The sequence below is a fragment of the Podospora bellae-mahoneyi genome, chromosome 6, assembly GCF_035222275.1.
Source record: "Podospora bellae-mahoneyi strain CBS 112042 chromosome 6, whole genome shotgun sequence".
NCBI lineage: Eukaryota > Fungi > Ascomycota > Sordariomycetes > Sordariales > Podosporaceae > Podospora > Podospora bellae-mahoneyi.
This window is the reverse complement of record NC_085885.1, coordinates 2,575,123-2,589,550: the sequence shown is the minus strand read 5'-3', so window position 1 is coordinate 2,589,550 and position 14,428 is coordinate 2,575,123. Positions and strand designations below refer to the sequence as shown.

Here is a 14,428-nt window from a genome sequence, read left to right as displayed (position 1 = left end):
AAAGTCGCATGAAGGTGCGTGCAATCCGGAGAATATGGCCAGTTGCAGCCTAACTTGCAGGGCTGGTGACATCACACAAATCTGCATCCACTGAAAGGGTTCAGTGATCTCCATCCCGTCCATCTTCCGGGGCCCGAGCCGATCCGGCCGTGCCTCTCTCAGGCACCGAATTGGAAATGCCAACAGCCCGCGCTGGGCCGCTGTGGTAGCAAAACCCCCCTGTCTTTTCAGGGCCTTGAATTCATCGCCCAGTGCCGCTGACGTGGGGCTGCTGAGATGCCGGCCGCCAGCGGTGTAGGGCTCCACAGCTGCACCCAGATCTGGGGCTTCATCTGACTCTTGGTTGCTGCCAGCTTCTCTTTGTTTTCCTCTCTTGCGAAAAGGTATAAACAAGCCCACTGCCTGCTGTTCTGTGACAGAAGAGATTTTTGCATCAAATACCCTACTTCTTCTGACGTTTGGCTCGTTCTTCCACGCCGACGCCCTCACGGTTTACTGTGTCAACGCCCACCCAACTTAGCTGGGGTGATTCTGCCACTTCCGCCATTCTGCCCTTTTCGAGTACACACACCAGGGCCAAGATATGTCTCCAAGCGCCAAGGAGAACGGCTCGAATGGAGTGTCCGCAAACGGCCATGATGCTGTTCCAGGTAGGTTTCGACACCCAGAATTCCTTGCGCATGCCACTCAGATGCTTATCTTTGGACTGGACAGACGTGGCCGAAGTACAACTTCCCCAAGTTGAGGGCGAGTGGACCGTAGACAAAGTTCTCGATGCGCTTCCAGGCGACAAGCCTACCGAGGGTACAACCTCACCGCTAGCCTTCTTCCACATTCTCGAGAAGCTGAAGACGAACAAGCGCGAGGGGTGGCGGCGATTTGGAATCAACAGGTGGGTTGCTCCAAACAGTGTTGACTCTGTGAGACCAGACTGACACATTTTGTTTCAGGGGCGAATCCATCTCCGACCACATGTACCGCATGTCCCTGATCAGCATGCTTGCCCCCCCAGCGCTGGCTAGCAAACTCGACATGGCGAAGTGCATGAAGATGTGCCTGATTCACGACATGGCCGAGTCGATTGTTGGCGACATCACACCCGTGGACGGAGTTCCAAAGCAGGAGAAGAGCCGCCGGGAGGCCACAACTATGGACTACATCACCAAGGGCTTGCTGGGCAACGTGGATGGCGGGAAGGTGGGCGAGGAGATTCGCGCCATCTGGCAAGAATACGAAGACTCCAAGACACTGGAGAGCCACTATGTGCACGACATCGACAAGATGGAGCTTCTTTTGCAGATGGTAGAGTACGAGAAGCGCGGTGACCACAAGCTAGACCTGGGTGAATTTGCCTATGTTAAGACTAGGATCGTACTGCCCGAGATTCAGGCCTGGGCGGACGATCTCTTCAAGGAGTGGAATGCGTACTGGGTGGGACATGAGCACGTTAGGGGTGATAAAGCCGTCGAATCTTCCGGCGTCTCTGCTCAGAAGAAGGCTATGCAGGACGACTACTACAACAAGGAGTAGACGGCGAGGTCAGGGTTATGATGCCATGATTTTTGCTTTTTATGAACGGGCTTTCTGCGCGGAGCATTTGGAGTTTTGTGTGGGACTTGCATGGCATGACGAGGCTATTCCTACCGCAAGGTTTAGAAGCAATAACTACAAATATTAGTTGCACCATTACAATAGGCAGCATATGATGTTAAGAGTCGGTGATATGGAGAAGACCCCGGATTTAATGGTGGGGCGGGTTCCAATAATGCACTGTACGTACAAATTCCCCAAATTTCAACCGCCTTCTCTGCATTGGCGTGTTGTTCCAAACCCCACCATCAATATTTTCAATGGTCCTTGTTTGCCACAGCAACCGTCGTGGTCGCGCTGTTCACCAGAACATGCCAATGACCGCTGACAACCTGATACTTATCCCAAACTATTATTCTTCGAAGACTGGTGACAACCGTGACGTTGTCACCTCCCTTTGCCTCAGTCCCTTGGATCTTCAACATTGCGCTTGGTCCCTGACCAAGAACTGTCAGAACGGCTTTAACACCCGCCGCTACGTCACCCCCTTTTGGTGCCGGGATATACCAGCTAGGCGGTGAATATTTGGCGCAGGCGCATTCCACTTCAACAAAAACATTCGACGACGGTGCTTTCCCACCATTGAAGGAGCAAAGATCCATCCATTCGTTTTCCAACTCCTGAGACGCCAATGTTTATATGCCCCGACAGTTGACAAAAGCCCCGGCGTGGCGATTTGAACACAGCGGCTCCAGTGTAACAACAATCGCAAGATAGGGATCCAGGCTTGAGGTTGGCGGTGAAGCTGCCACTTGCACCGGGCGCTCACCAGTTCGCCAGCCCTTACATCTGGTTGGCTGTTCGTCAAGCTCCGCCAGCTCAACAACCCCACTCGCTGACAACTCAACCACGGGACCACGAGACTGTGAGGAAAGAGATTGTATAACCTTGAACACCGCCCGGAAAAGACAGCAGTTCAGACCGAAGAACGAATAGCGATTAGAGGTGGACCATGTGCGTCTGCTGAATGCACGCCATCCACTGCGACTGAGAGTCTGCGAATCAACAGTCTGCGACCATTCCACCGCATCAGCTTTGTCCCATCATTGAACCATCAAGCTCTGCGCTGGAACAGTCGGGCGTCGACATCGCGATCGAGACACACTTCGGCACCGCCCAGCCGTTCGCCATGGCGTCGTACTCACCACAGTTCCATGTGCCTGGCACATTTCACTTCGATACGTCGCCAAAATCTGGCCAGACACTTAGCGCAGGCATGTTTCGACCTCCGGCCACATCACCGACCGCCTCGACCTACGGGAGCCTGTATTCTGATGTCTCAATGACGAACACACACGGCAACGGTGCCCTCGGCACAGGCACTGCCAAGCGAAAACGTGCCAGCACAAGGTCATCAACACCGATGGGATGGAACATGGACATGGACGGTGCGCACGACATCAGAGAAGAGGAGAAGGGTCGTCAGTTTAGATATACTCTGGCAGGGCAAATCAATGCAACGCCGATGGGAGCTCCCATCGGCGTTGAGAATGGCCTGTTGGAGGACAGTGTCTACTCTGATGTTGACTACAGGAGAGCTTTAGGTCCCACCAAGGTTGCCCCAGACTTCGAGGTGCCATCAGCGCACCACGACGAAATCCCGAACGCACAACCGTCGACTTCGGCGGCATGGAGGATATTCACGCTGGGCACGTTGGGTGAGGTGGTAGGGAAGGTATGGGAGTTCTGCACAAAGGGCGCATTCAGGGGCTTCCAGGCGGGCGGAGGGACAGCGTACACGGCGAATGGAACGACGATCCCCGAGACTACAGGAAAGCCGTGGGCTAACCAGCACGACGAACCTACTCCGGCGGGCGAAGAGACCATGACCGACCAAAGGATACAGGATGGATACCCCGAGCAAGAAAACGACCAGGAGAAAGCCGGTTCCTACGAGCCGTTTTCCACATACCAGGATGCAGTTTCCTACATCGAATCACCGGATTCTACTCCACAACCACCAGCCGCCAAACGGAGGCAAGTTAGCTACAACAACGACGAACTCAAGAATTGGGTAATGGTGGACGGTCCGGCTAACACAAACCAAAGGCGATTTGGCTCCGATGCCAGGGCGGTCCCAGTGAGAACACCGGCCTCTATAGTGCGACATTCCCCTCGGCCTGGATACTACTCCTCCACAGCCGTGAGCTCTGGCCGGCGTATCAGCGTCCCATCCTCCAGATTCACAGGAACACCGACCCGGGCTGCCGCAGTTCGGCCTTCCCTGCGGACCTCCCACGCAGGTTCCCCTCTCGTCCCACCCCGCGAACCAGCAAGCTTTGCCTCTCCCCGCCAGGCTCCCGTTGCCCCCTCTACCCCTAGCCGCATTCCGATGCCGGTACAGCCTGCAACGAAGAACCCATTCGCCGCCCTCGCCTCTCCAAGCCAATTACCAATACCCACCTCTGCCTCACGCCCGTCCAGTCGACAAAGTCCACGGCTGAGTGTTGGAAGTGGGGTCTCCTCGCGACCCATATCGCCGACCAAAACCACAGCCAGCACCATTCACCGGCGCAATCAGAGTGGCGCGTCTGCCACGGCTCGGAGGCACTCACTATTAGCTGCGAGCGTTGACCCGGAGGAGATCAAGGCCAGCCAAAGGTTAGATGCCGAGGCTAAGGCGCTTGCAGCGATGAAGCTAGCCGCGGAGAGGGACGCTGACATGAAAGTGGATGCTTTCAACGCAAGGTTAATGGCGATGATCAGACAAGGGAAAGAGGCGTTAGGAACGAAGGTGGAGGTAGAAATGACGGATGAAGATGATTTAGGTGGTGGGGGATGGGAGGACGAGGACGTCTTTTGAAGAGGAAGCCATGGGTTGGATCTTCGGTGACTTGCTGGTTTGGTTTGTTCTTATACCCCCTTGTGCTTTTCGTCTCCAGACCTCGATTCGCATTCCTAGCATGCAGTGCGCGGCTTACCTATTCTACATCTGTCCATAATCTTGGTTTGTAGCTGGCATGATGGGCGCGGAGTTTGAGGGATTGTTTTGAGTATACCTTTGGTGTTGGAATAGGAATGGGATTGGATATGGTTCTGTTGTGTTTGGGCTGGTAGGCATATATGACCATGACGAGACAATGCATGATGTGAATGACATTTCCGATTGTTCAAGGCAGTTTACTACAAGAATACTTAAGTCTCCAAACACACAAATATCTTGAAGTCCCATCCTTATGGTTAGCTTTGGCCCAGCTCATCCTTATCCCCGCGGCCCGCGCCAAGGCCCGGCAGGTGGTGGGACCCCAATCACCTGCCAAGCCAGGCAGGTTAAAGACCCCTTCTGTTATACCTCACATCTTTCTCTCACTCACTTTCAACCTTTTCTCACCTCGACATCTCACAGTTGAAGATGGAAGAACCAAACGGACACAGCAAACATGTCCGCCACTACCCCGTCAACATCTCACACGCCACCCCCTTCAACCGCTGCCACCACATTGAACTCACAGACTTTGACCTCCTCATCGCCGACCTGCTCCAAGACTTTATGAACCCCTCCCCAGCAACTGCCTCCCTTTATGGCAGGCCCCTCACCCCATCGACAAGCATCCCTTGGCGTGTCGCCTTGCGGGCCCTCCACCAAGTCGACCCGAAACGCCTCCACGCTATTGCTTCTCTGCACGAATCTTTGCTCAGCCGATCACCCCTTCAGCATAGGACTACGGCCAATTTCGGCCCTCCACCCGAAGATGAATCCATGTGATATTTTGGCACCTAGAAGGAGAAATGATCGCACCAAAACCCCCGCTCCGGACGACCACCATCCCTTGGCGATATTCTGCTCTCCGCTTTCGAGAGGTACTACATCGAGCACGACCTCAACTCGTTCAGCACGTTTTGCCGGTCGCCTTATTTTGGCAGGATGGTTCATGACGTCAGGCCGAGGCCGGTTAAGGATACGAAGTGGGCGAGGGAGAGGTTCCTAGAGAGCCCTGCGATGACAAAATGGGATATCAAACCTCTAAGGGATGTCAACTCGCATCAACACGTCCAGGCGGAGGGGTGGAGGAGGGTGCTCAGACTGTGGGGAAGCATGCACAGAGCCTAACCGGGAGTGCGACAATTACGGCGAGGATCATGTCATGTCGGTTTGCAACATGCCGTGTGGTGACTGCGGGGGGTGGTCACCAGGTGAGTATGATGTATACTGGCACATGGTTGCAAGAGGCGAGCTTCCCGACAGGGATTCCATTCACGAGCCGGGGGAGAGCCACTTCGCGCCTGGCTGTCCTAAGGCTAAGAATAACAGGTGTAAGTGTATGCCTTTTCCGGTTTATCACACGGCCAAGAGGTGTACGGTGAAATGTTGTCCGGGGTGTGGACATCCCGACCCGGGGAGACATAAGGGGAATGCGATGATGTGTACTTATCGGTGTTTTATGTGCGGGATTAGGAACTCGCATGCGGGGAAGGATTGTAGGTTGAAACGGTGTAGGTGGGGAGGGGCGCATTTGGGGCAGGATCATGGGTGGAATCCGACTTGTCGGAAGAAGGGGTGTGATAGGTTTTTGTGTGGGGTTCATTGTCAGGGGTGTTTTGGGATGGAGAGGCCGTTTTATGAGAAACCGAGGAGATGTTGGAGGTGTAGAGGGTTGGAGGAGAGGTTGGAGGAGAGGCCGGAGGTGTGGGGGAGGAGGTGGTGGGAGTGGAAGGATGGAGCTGGCGACCAGGTTTTTTGCGGGTGGTTTAGGTGATGGATCGAAGGTGGAGGAGGAGGTGAAAGAGAAGGATGGACCACGAGTATGGCTAACCAAGGCGCGGTATGAGGCGGTGGAGGAGGGCAAAGCAGGCTCACGGGACGGGTATCAGAGCATATTTGCGGGTGGAAGTAGTCGGGGTGATGCGTGTCCGTGTAGGGGGCCTGTTAAACCGGAGAGCTGCTCGGTCTAAGAACACAGAGAGGTGATACCTAAAAGGTGTGAAAAGAGACAGAGATACAGAATTGACGGTCTTTGAAGATTAGATTAGACCGCCGTGGATAGAGATTGCATGAATCTCCTGCACCATACGATTGTGTCTTCAATGAAAGTCTTAATTTTACCATCCGCCAACTGGGACACCTTCCCATTTCTCTTTTGTCTGATGCAGGCGACTCGAGGTAAGGTACCTTACTCTAGACAGTGAGCTTGCACATTACCTCATCGCCGAACCGCCAACAATATGCATCACAGAAAGCATGCTTGTGACATTTTTCTCGCAAAATATGTACCATCTCGGAACTAGCTACATAAAACCCACCCCTTTTTCCACGATCCCCCTTTTCCCACCTTCACATCATCTCCCACCCTAGTTATTGTCCCTCCTCGAGTCAGGTTCATTAGGATAAGGCACCCCTTCCACACCAGCCTCCCTCACAGTAATAGCAGAAGACCCGCTACTCCCATACCCCTCGGTAGCCAAAATCATATAATCATGCGTCCCCAACTTGAGGTTACTCCTCTCCCAAGCAGCAAAGTGATTCGCCACCGTGATCGTCCCGCCCACCCGGTGATTCCTCCTCACAGACCAGAACTGGTAAAACGTCGCCCTCCCAACAATAGAAGGCTGGTTCACCCGCTGAGTGCGGTAAATATCGTAATCACTCCCGTCACTGTTGACTGTGCCGAGACGGGAGGTCCCGCTGCTGGGGTTGTAGGAACCGTAGCTCTCGACGATGTAGTACTCGATGAGCGCGTTCTTTGTCCAGCCGTAGAGGGCGAGGTACGAGTTCACGTTGCGGCCGGACCAGGTGCCGTTGTATTGGACCACTTTGGGCCCGCCGGGGTTCCAGCCTTTGCCGCCGACCCAGTTGCCTACGTTGGTCCAGGTGGCGGTGTAAGTACCGTTGGGCTGGTTGCGGTAATCGACGGTGCCGCGGCCGTCGGACCAGTAGGAGTAGAAGTAGCCGCTGTGGAAGCCGTTGCCTTCGGGGTCGCCTCGGGCGGTGCGGCGGTCGGAAGAGTGGAGCTTGGAGCCGAGGTCGAGGGAGCGGCCGAAGAGTTGTTCGTCTAGGGGGATGGCGGCGGCGAGGGTGGCGGCGAGGCCGGTGAGGAGGAGGGAGAAACGCATGGTGATGAATGTGGGGGGGAAGGGGAAGCTGTGAGGCGAACAGCGGTGGGATGTTCTGATTTGGTAGCCCGAAGGACTGGGGAAAAGGGAAAGTTTTTATACCCAAGCAAGGAGGGCTGAGGCTTTCGGCATTTGGTCTTGCAATAAACGTACCTCCCGGTCACCCGACATAGAGATTTAGATGATGCAAGTCCGGGTATACCACGTCGGGGATTTTATCCTCGCGGCTAAAGCCGCAGTATGTTTATTGTAAAGACGTGTACCCGCGAGCTATGGTGATCTGCTGGCGCCCCGATATTTGTTTTTCTGATGCCAATGCCTCTGGAAAGTTGGGCGGCTAGGAGGGACGTTTCCTATTGAGGCGGCTGACAGCAGCTCGGGCGTGCGGACGTTTGTGGTTTCTCAGCAGTGATATAACCCAAATGTAGGTACATGAACCACTAGAAATGACTGGCTTTAAGCTGGGTAAAGCCGACAGTAAGCTGAGACCGAAGGTAAGCTGGCTGCGAGTTGAGATGGGCGCGAGAGGGAGCTCAAATCGAGTTGGGTGTAAGTTGCGATCCAATCGGGTTGAAGTCGAGATCAAATGCAAAAGGATGTATGGCAAGATGATTAATTCCCTTCCATACTAGGGATGTAGCCATAGAAGTACTAATTCTAGAGCCCTTGATACCTAGCATGATGTGATTGATCCCTACTAATATCTCTCGTCAAGGTGGTACCCAGACCACACATACTCATTAACGTCCTTGTAGAAATCTTCTTGGATGGGCAAAATGAAAGCCTTCTTTTTTCTCTCCTCTTCCTCGGCATAAGGGGGATAACCTGGCTCTTGAAGATAATGATCGAAAATCTCCTCCCACGTCATATTCGGGAAGTCACACCGCAAATCCCATTCAATCAGCGGGGAGTCCCGTTCCTCGTACTTGACCCCAGTGCCCCTCTTCACAACGACCATCAGTTCTTTCATTTTCTCATCTCCAGACATGAGTTCGGGGTCCTCATGAAATTCATTCGGTTGCAGATCTTGGCCGCAGTGCGGTTTTTGTTCGAATATCACCCGCTTGTTGGGGTCTAGGATCGAACCATATCGGGCTGGTTCCTTAGCTCTGTAGATTGTCGCGGAAGGACCCGAGGCTACACCGTCACGATCTTCCAATACACCTTGCCAGTGCTTTGGCTGTGACTTCCTGTAGTACTGGGGATTGCCTCCCAACCCTGGGCCGTAGGGGCCGTATCCTGACGCGAATCCGAGCATCTTTGAGCTGTGGGAGATGTAGCGCAATGTTTTCCATCCATTGCCGTCCTTGATGAGATCGTCGAGCGTGTCGTAGCTGAGCGGAAATAAACGGGCACCGAGGACCGTGAGCTGGTCGAGCTGAAGGCCTGGAAGGAGCTTGAAATAAGAGGTTAGGAGATAATAGCGGCCGTCGTCAGGGTCACCCAGCTCAAGTAAAGCATTATCACTAACTCTGAGGTGCCGCAACTTTGAAAGTGTATCTACGGGTAGCACAGAAAGCCGGTCCATCATTGACTTGGTGTCTTGGAAGCAAAACAGGACGTGGCGTAGCCATGAGTCGCCAATCTCGAGTTGTGCTCGACGACAGCTGCGAAGCATCGCAAGGCCACTCGGTGTAGGCTTGATGTGCTTGCAGTCACGGGAGTCCGGGCCTTCCCACAATCCAAAAGTGAACCTCGTAGAACAGAAGAGCTGAGTCCAGATGTGATCTCGCATTTCTTGCGGCAGTCTTCGGAAGAACAAGCTTTCTCCTTGCGGATGCATCTTGTTTTCTCGGCTATGGTGATGGATTTTTGCTGGATGTAGAGACGAAGGTCGTGTGATGCAATTTGTGGTGCATTGTGCGAAGTGCTAAGTGCTAAGAAAGAAAGCAGAGAGGTGGCCACTACTTACCTGGGTGGTGTCGAACTTTTTGATGGCTGAACCGGGCTGAAGTTTGCTTGCCCTTAGGTCGTCAGGTTATCATGTGTGGACAGAACCTAGATAAGGAAACTGGGACTTGGAACAAAATAACGACTCTAAAAAATCAACGATAACCGCCGAGAGATAGTAATAAAACGGCCTTTGAATATAGGTAGCCAAGTCGAAGGGCTCGGAGCTGGTATCAAGACCTTCTTGATCATTAATGAAGAAGGTCAATTGAAGCCCAACATTATATCTCTCGACGTATTTTTTGGGGTCCACAGTTAGCCTTGGATACCGTGTGCTCATGTTTGGTGATTGCACATTAGGTTCAGCCTGCCCGTTCAACCACACTGAGGCAACACCTCAGGGCAGGCCCCACCAACTGCTAGCGGGTGATCGCCGCCCCACCAAACGGGCCGCTCTCTTGGCGTGCGGAAGGAATCACTGACAGCCTTGGGTTCCCTGTCGACGAAAAACATCAACTCATTATTTTTCATATCATCATCTCTATCGTTCTATATACAAACTATGCTTGTGTTTTCTCGCTCAAGTTGATCATGCAAACTCCTTCACCCCATCAACCCCCACCCTCTTCTTCCCCGACTGTCCCACGATGTTCCCAAACGCGTACTGCATCCCCATCTCCCTCACCTTCCGATCGCGTTCCTTCTTGGGAACCTGGCTCAACCCTTCCAAACTCCACAACATCCACGAATCGCACACATAATACATTGCTCCCGCAATCGTGCTAGGGTCAACAGGCATGTGCGGCCATTTGATAAAAAAGCTGGCAGCGACGACAATCCACATGATGGCCATGATGGCGACGGCCAGCCAGGTACACACCCGCGATGCAATCCACGTCTGCGTGACACGGAACGGCACGTTGTTCAGTAGGATGGGAAGGAATTCAGACAAGATTGCGACAAAGGCAACGACGATGAGGAAGATGTGCCGGCGTTTGATTGCGCTCCAGATGCCGGAAAAGGCGTTCATTGGCGGAGACAAAGTGATGGATTGATGGGCCGGCCGAGGGGATTGAGACATGAGAAGGTACGGGCTGAGAATAGCCAGGTCTAAACAGATAAACAGGTCAGTGAGTTTTTCCCATGCGGAGATGTCACAAAAAAATGCTTACTCGTGAAAAAGGCACTCCAAAACAAGGTTATCCCAACACCCATCAACGTGAACAACGACCTCACGCCAAAGTTTTGGGTGCTCATGAACCGTTCGAAGCCCGTGTCACCACCGGTGTTGTTGTAGTATAACACAACGGCCATGATCCCGGTCAAGGGAAGCAGGAATGCAATCCTACCACTGTATGACAGCATCAGGAACGGCAGGTGGCGCTCGTCCTTTGCGTTGGAGTTTTGACCCTCGAGCAGCTCGTGTTGAGGGGAGGTCGTGCCTGTGCTGACAGAATCCGGTCGGTCTGGACGAACAATAGTGACGTTTGCCCTGCTGGCCATGACGCCGTATTCGGGGATACCGTAGTGGTTGAAGAAGTGGCCCAGTCTGAACGTCCTGTCACCAAAGCCGTTCACCAGTTTGTCGTGACTAAGTCCTTTCCCCTTGTCGGGAGGAAGGGAGCAGAATGCAGCGCGGGTTTCCCTGTTGGTAGCCAGCGAACCCATACCAGCAATGGTCCACGGATTGGCTGCTACGCCAGTGCGCCATTTGCGGAGCACGATCATGATCAAGATCAGGAGGACGACCATGAAGCTGAGCAGGGCGGTTGTCGCTCGGGCCGGACCGAGGAAAACCCCCAAGGTCATGGCACAGCCATTGAAGTTGGTGGGCGTACAGCTGCCATGCAGCTTCAACGCCACTGCCTCAGAGGACAACGGCACCAAGAATACGGAGGCAATCGTCAACAATGTCGTCAAGACCATCAACATCTGACCTGTAGCCATCGCTTTGAAGCTGGACACGATCCCATGGAACCCTCCTGTTCGCAAGCATAACGACTCCTCAGCCGGGACGCCCATGCGTTGTGTCAAGGCGTGCCAGGGCTGATATTGCTTCGCGGCCATGTCGATCATGCGGATGGGGATGGTGAGCATGACTGCCAGGATTGTTGGCAAAAAGAATCCGACAAAATATTGGACCCGAGAGATGAAGTAGACTGAGACCTCTGCTTGGGGCTTCTTTGGGGTATCAGTGGGGACGGTTGGGAACTCGGTGATGGTGGCTGTTGGGACTCCCTGGAAGTTGGTGACAACCTTGGTTCTCGGCGGCACCACCACGTCTGTGGTAACTGTCAGTGTCGGAACACCTCTCGAGTCGGTCACCGTGATAACTTCCGGAGAAAAGACAGGTGGAGGAGTGTTGATGACTGTGACGGTCGGGGTCCCGTCATCATCACTCAAGACCTCAACAGACAGCGTCACAAACGATGGTGACACGGCTGTAACAACATTGAAGATTGTCGTTGGTGATGGCACCAACGTCACAACTTGGTCGACGGTCCGGGTCTCAGTGAAGGAGAGGACAAGGCCGCTCTCGGTTGTGACCCCTATCACTGTTGTTGTCGCTGGTACTCCGATGATGGTGGTCTCTTTTGTCACGGTTGATACAACCTCGTCCAGAGTGGTGGAGGGAAGGACGATGCCGATGAAGCCGGCGGGGTTGGCATCTTGGGCGGCCTCGGTGATGGTTTGGGTGCCGTCTTGGCCGAAATTGCCGCTGTCGCCGATGAGGGGGTTGTCGGGGTCTGTTTTGGTTGAGATGAGGGTCTGGCTGCCGATATCTGCAAAGTTGCTTGGTTGCGTGAGGGGGGGTTCTGTAACGGTAGATTCAGACCTTAGCGGGTTAGGCCTGCCGTCGGTTGCTGCGGCAGTTGTGGGAGATGACCCAACTGCTACGGTTCCGATCTGTACAGAGTCTCCCGGTACTACTTGCGAAGTTGAGTCCGGCAAATCAGTGGATATCGTAATCGGGACCACCGTGTTCGCTGGAGAACTGGCGGGTGCGTTGTCTCTCTCGTCATCCAACGTTGCGTTCTGTAACAGTCGTCTCGATAATTGCAATCTCGGCTTCAGCAACGGAGGGTTGTCGACGCCTGTCGGCGTGCTGTTGACGTTGCTCGTCGGGCTTGGCTTGGGCTCTGGTATAACCCTCCTGTCTTGCTCCGTAGGCAGGAACTGGCATGCACACTCGAGCAACACGATAAAGACCAGCAGCAAGACGATCAGTATCACCAGGAACGATCTTCTCAACGGCGTTGGCTTGTAATCTGGTGGCGAGATCCGGCGCAGGGACGCCATTCTCCGGGGAGCCATGTTGGCTGGTTTCGCCCGAACCTCGGGCATGAAGTCTCTTTCATAGTCTCTCCAACTGCCCGCTTGGCTGAGCGGAGATGGTTGTGTCAGGACCACGGGGGCGTCTCCTGTCCGCCATGACCGACGAGAAGGGTCCTGAAACATCTTGTCGCTGTCGTCTCACCCCTATGCCTCGGTTGGAATCGGAATCATGAGAATATTGAGCAGGTCATGATTTTGTCGGACAGTTTTGATGCTGCATTCCGCGCACAACGCTTCGAGAGGAATAACCGTCAGAATATCGAGCGGCAGTGCACTGAGGGGGTATATACCAGCCAGACCGTCTGGACCCATATCTTCTGCCTCTCCCCGCGTTACACTAGACCCATTCTCACCAGACTTCTTCTAGGACACCCAAGACATATTGCTAACTGTCAGCAGCATACAACCGATGTGGCGATCTCGACGGCAAGGGAAGACTACAAGCCGAAGTCCTCGCATTATTGGCTTGTGCCGCTGTGTGGTCCAGAAGCGAAGGGCTTGCCGTTTCGGCATTCCAGTGGCGCACACCAGTTTCGGTGCTGGATGGCACCCATTTCGAGAGTCTCCTTCCGCAAGCTGAAAGTGCGTCCTATCAGCTAAGCCAATCGAAGAAGCTGCCCCCACTACTGACAGGCAGATCGCGGACCAGATGACCCGTCTGGCCGGCCTATCTGATGTTGTCGGTTTTTATGGCTGTTGTAGGTAGGCGTGGTGTGGGTGTGGTGGTTAATGCTAACTTTAGTACCCCGCATTGATCGCCATTCTGCTGGATGCTACCCCGGAGCCTACGATGGGGGGGTCGTCTTGCCCGTCTTGTCAAAAAGTGTGGCATCCCGAACCAAAGCACGCAAGCAATTGGGCGGATACTGTCCGACCAGGGTAGCATCCATTCTGAAACCTGACGCCCGCGTGCTCATGGCTCGGCAGTGGCAGAGCTCGCTTCAGATTGAGTAAGGTAGGCTTTACTTCGGCATCAGTGGCTCGGTGCTACCTTCTGGATCGGCGCGGAATATTCGGGACGTTCTATCGACCTGCTGAAACGGTCTATTAGATACGCTATTGGGGGGCTTGCCAAGACTGAGAGGGTTTTCTACTTTAGCTTGTGCTCCCCCCCACCATGTGGAATGGTTTTGGGTGATTGTTGGGTTGAAAGGTGTCCTTATTGATTTTGTGATACCGCTTTGGTGTTGTCGTCGTCATCTTGGGGGGTTTGTTCGGCACCGATGAGGTTACTGATGCTCTATTCATGGCTCACGGCAGGAATAAGCTGGGGGAAGTGAATGTGTCGGGTGAGACCTTTGCACAATCGGGGCCCCTTGGGATCGATCCGGTTGCCCACTTGCCCCCGACGTCCACCTGTATCGGTCGATGTCAAATTTTCTCTTCATGGAATCCAGCGGCGAGAACGTGATGGAGGAAACTGATATTTCATGTTGGCAAGCCCACTGCATGCAGTAGGTGTTGATGCAATCTGTAATCGAGATCTGCTCGCTTTTCAACCGTACCATGATTGGCTCTTCCTTGCTGCATAGAGGCCTGAGGCTTCACCATACAGGTGCGG

At 53.9% G+C, this 14,428-nt stretch overlaps 6 protein-coding genes across 6 annotated transcripts; 3 read left to right on the top strand and 3 right to left on the bottom strand.

Moving 5' to 3' along the window:
• Nucleotides 1–74: 74 nt before the first annotated feature.
• On the top strand, nucleotides 75–1,530 carry QC761_606420 (uncharacterized protein; the record flags this gene model as incomplete). Its single annotated transcript, XM_062881081.1, has 3 exons — nucleotides 75–650; nucleotides 715–892; nucleotides 951–1,530. Exons 1-3 carry the CDS (start codon nucleotides 584–586, stop codon nucleotides 1,528–1,530), a joined length of 825 nt encoding a protein of 274 aa, XP_062729733.1. The 5' UTR covers nucleotides 75–583.
• A 1,189-nt stretch (nucleotides 1,531–2,719) lies between these two features.
• On the top strand, nucleotides 2,720–5,296 carry QC761_606410 (uncharacterized protein; the record flags this gene model as incomplete). Its single annotated transcript, XM_062881080.1, has 2 exons — nucleotides 2,720–4,384; nucleotides 4,937–5,296. 2 exons carry the CDS (start codon nucleotides 2,720–2,722, stop codon nucleotides 5,294–5,296), a joined length of 2,025 nt encoding a protein of 674 aa, XP_062729732.1.
• Nucleotides 5,297–5,561: 265 nt separating this feature from the next.
• QC761_606405 (uncharacterized protein) lies at nucleotides 5,562–6,287 on the top strand (the record flags this gene model as incomplete). Its single annotated transcript, XM_062881079.1, has 1 exon — nucleotides 5,562–6,287. One exon carries the CDS (start codon nucleotides 5,562–5,564, stop codon nucleotides 6,285–6,287), a length of 726 nt encoding a protein of 241 aa, XP_062729731.1.
• Nucleotides 6,288–6,879: 592 nt separating this feature from the next.
• XYN2_3 (Endo-1,4-beta-xylanase 2) lies at nucleotides 6,880–7,641 on the bottom strand (the record flags this gene model as incomplete). Its single annotated transcript, XM_062881078.1, has 1 exon — nucleotides 6,880–7,641. The coding sequence occupies one exon, from the start codon at nucleotides 7,639–7,641 to the stop codon at nucleotides 6,880–6,882; it is 762 nt and encodes a 253-aa protein (XP_062729730.1).
• Nucleotides 7,642–8,338: 697 nt separating this feature from the next.
• Nucleotides 8,339–9,424, bottom strand: QC761_606390 (uncharacterized protein; the record flags this gene model as incomplete). The annotated part of the gene is made up of 1 exon (XM_062881077.1): nucleotides 8,339–9,424. One exon carries the CDS (start codon nucleotides 9,422–9,424, stop codon nucleotides 8,339–8,341), a length of 1,086 nt encoding a protein of 361 aa, XP_062729729.1.
• Nucleotides 9,425–10,120: 696 nt separating this feature from the next.
• On the bottom strand, nucleotides 10,121–13,729 carry QC761_606380 (uncharacterized protein; the record flags this gene model as incomplete). Its single annotated transcript, XM_062881076.1, has 2 exons — nucleotides 10,704–13,729; nucleotides 10,121–10,641 (listed from the first exon to the last, which is right to left on the bottom strand). The coding sequence occupies exons 1-2, from the start codon at nucleotides 12,988–12,990 to the stop codon at nucleotides 10,121–10,123; spliced, it is 2,808 nt and encodes a 935-aa protein (XP_062729728.1). The 5' UTR covers nucleotides 12,991–13,729.
• Nucleotides 13,730–14,428: the final 699 nt, after the last annotated feature.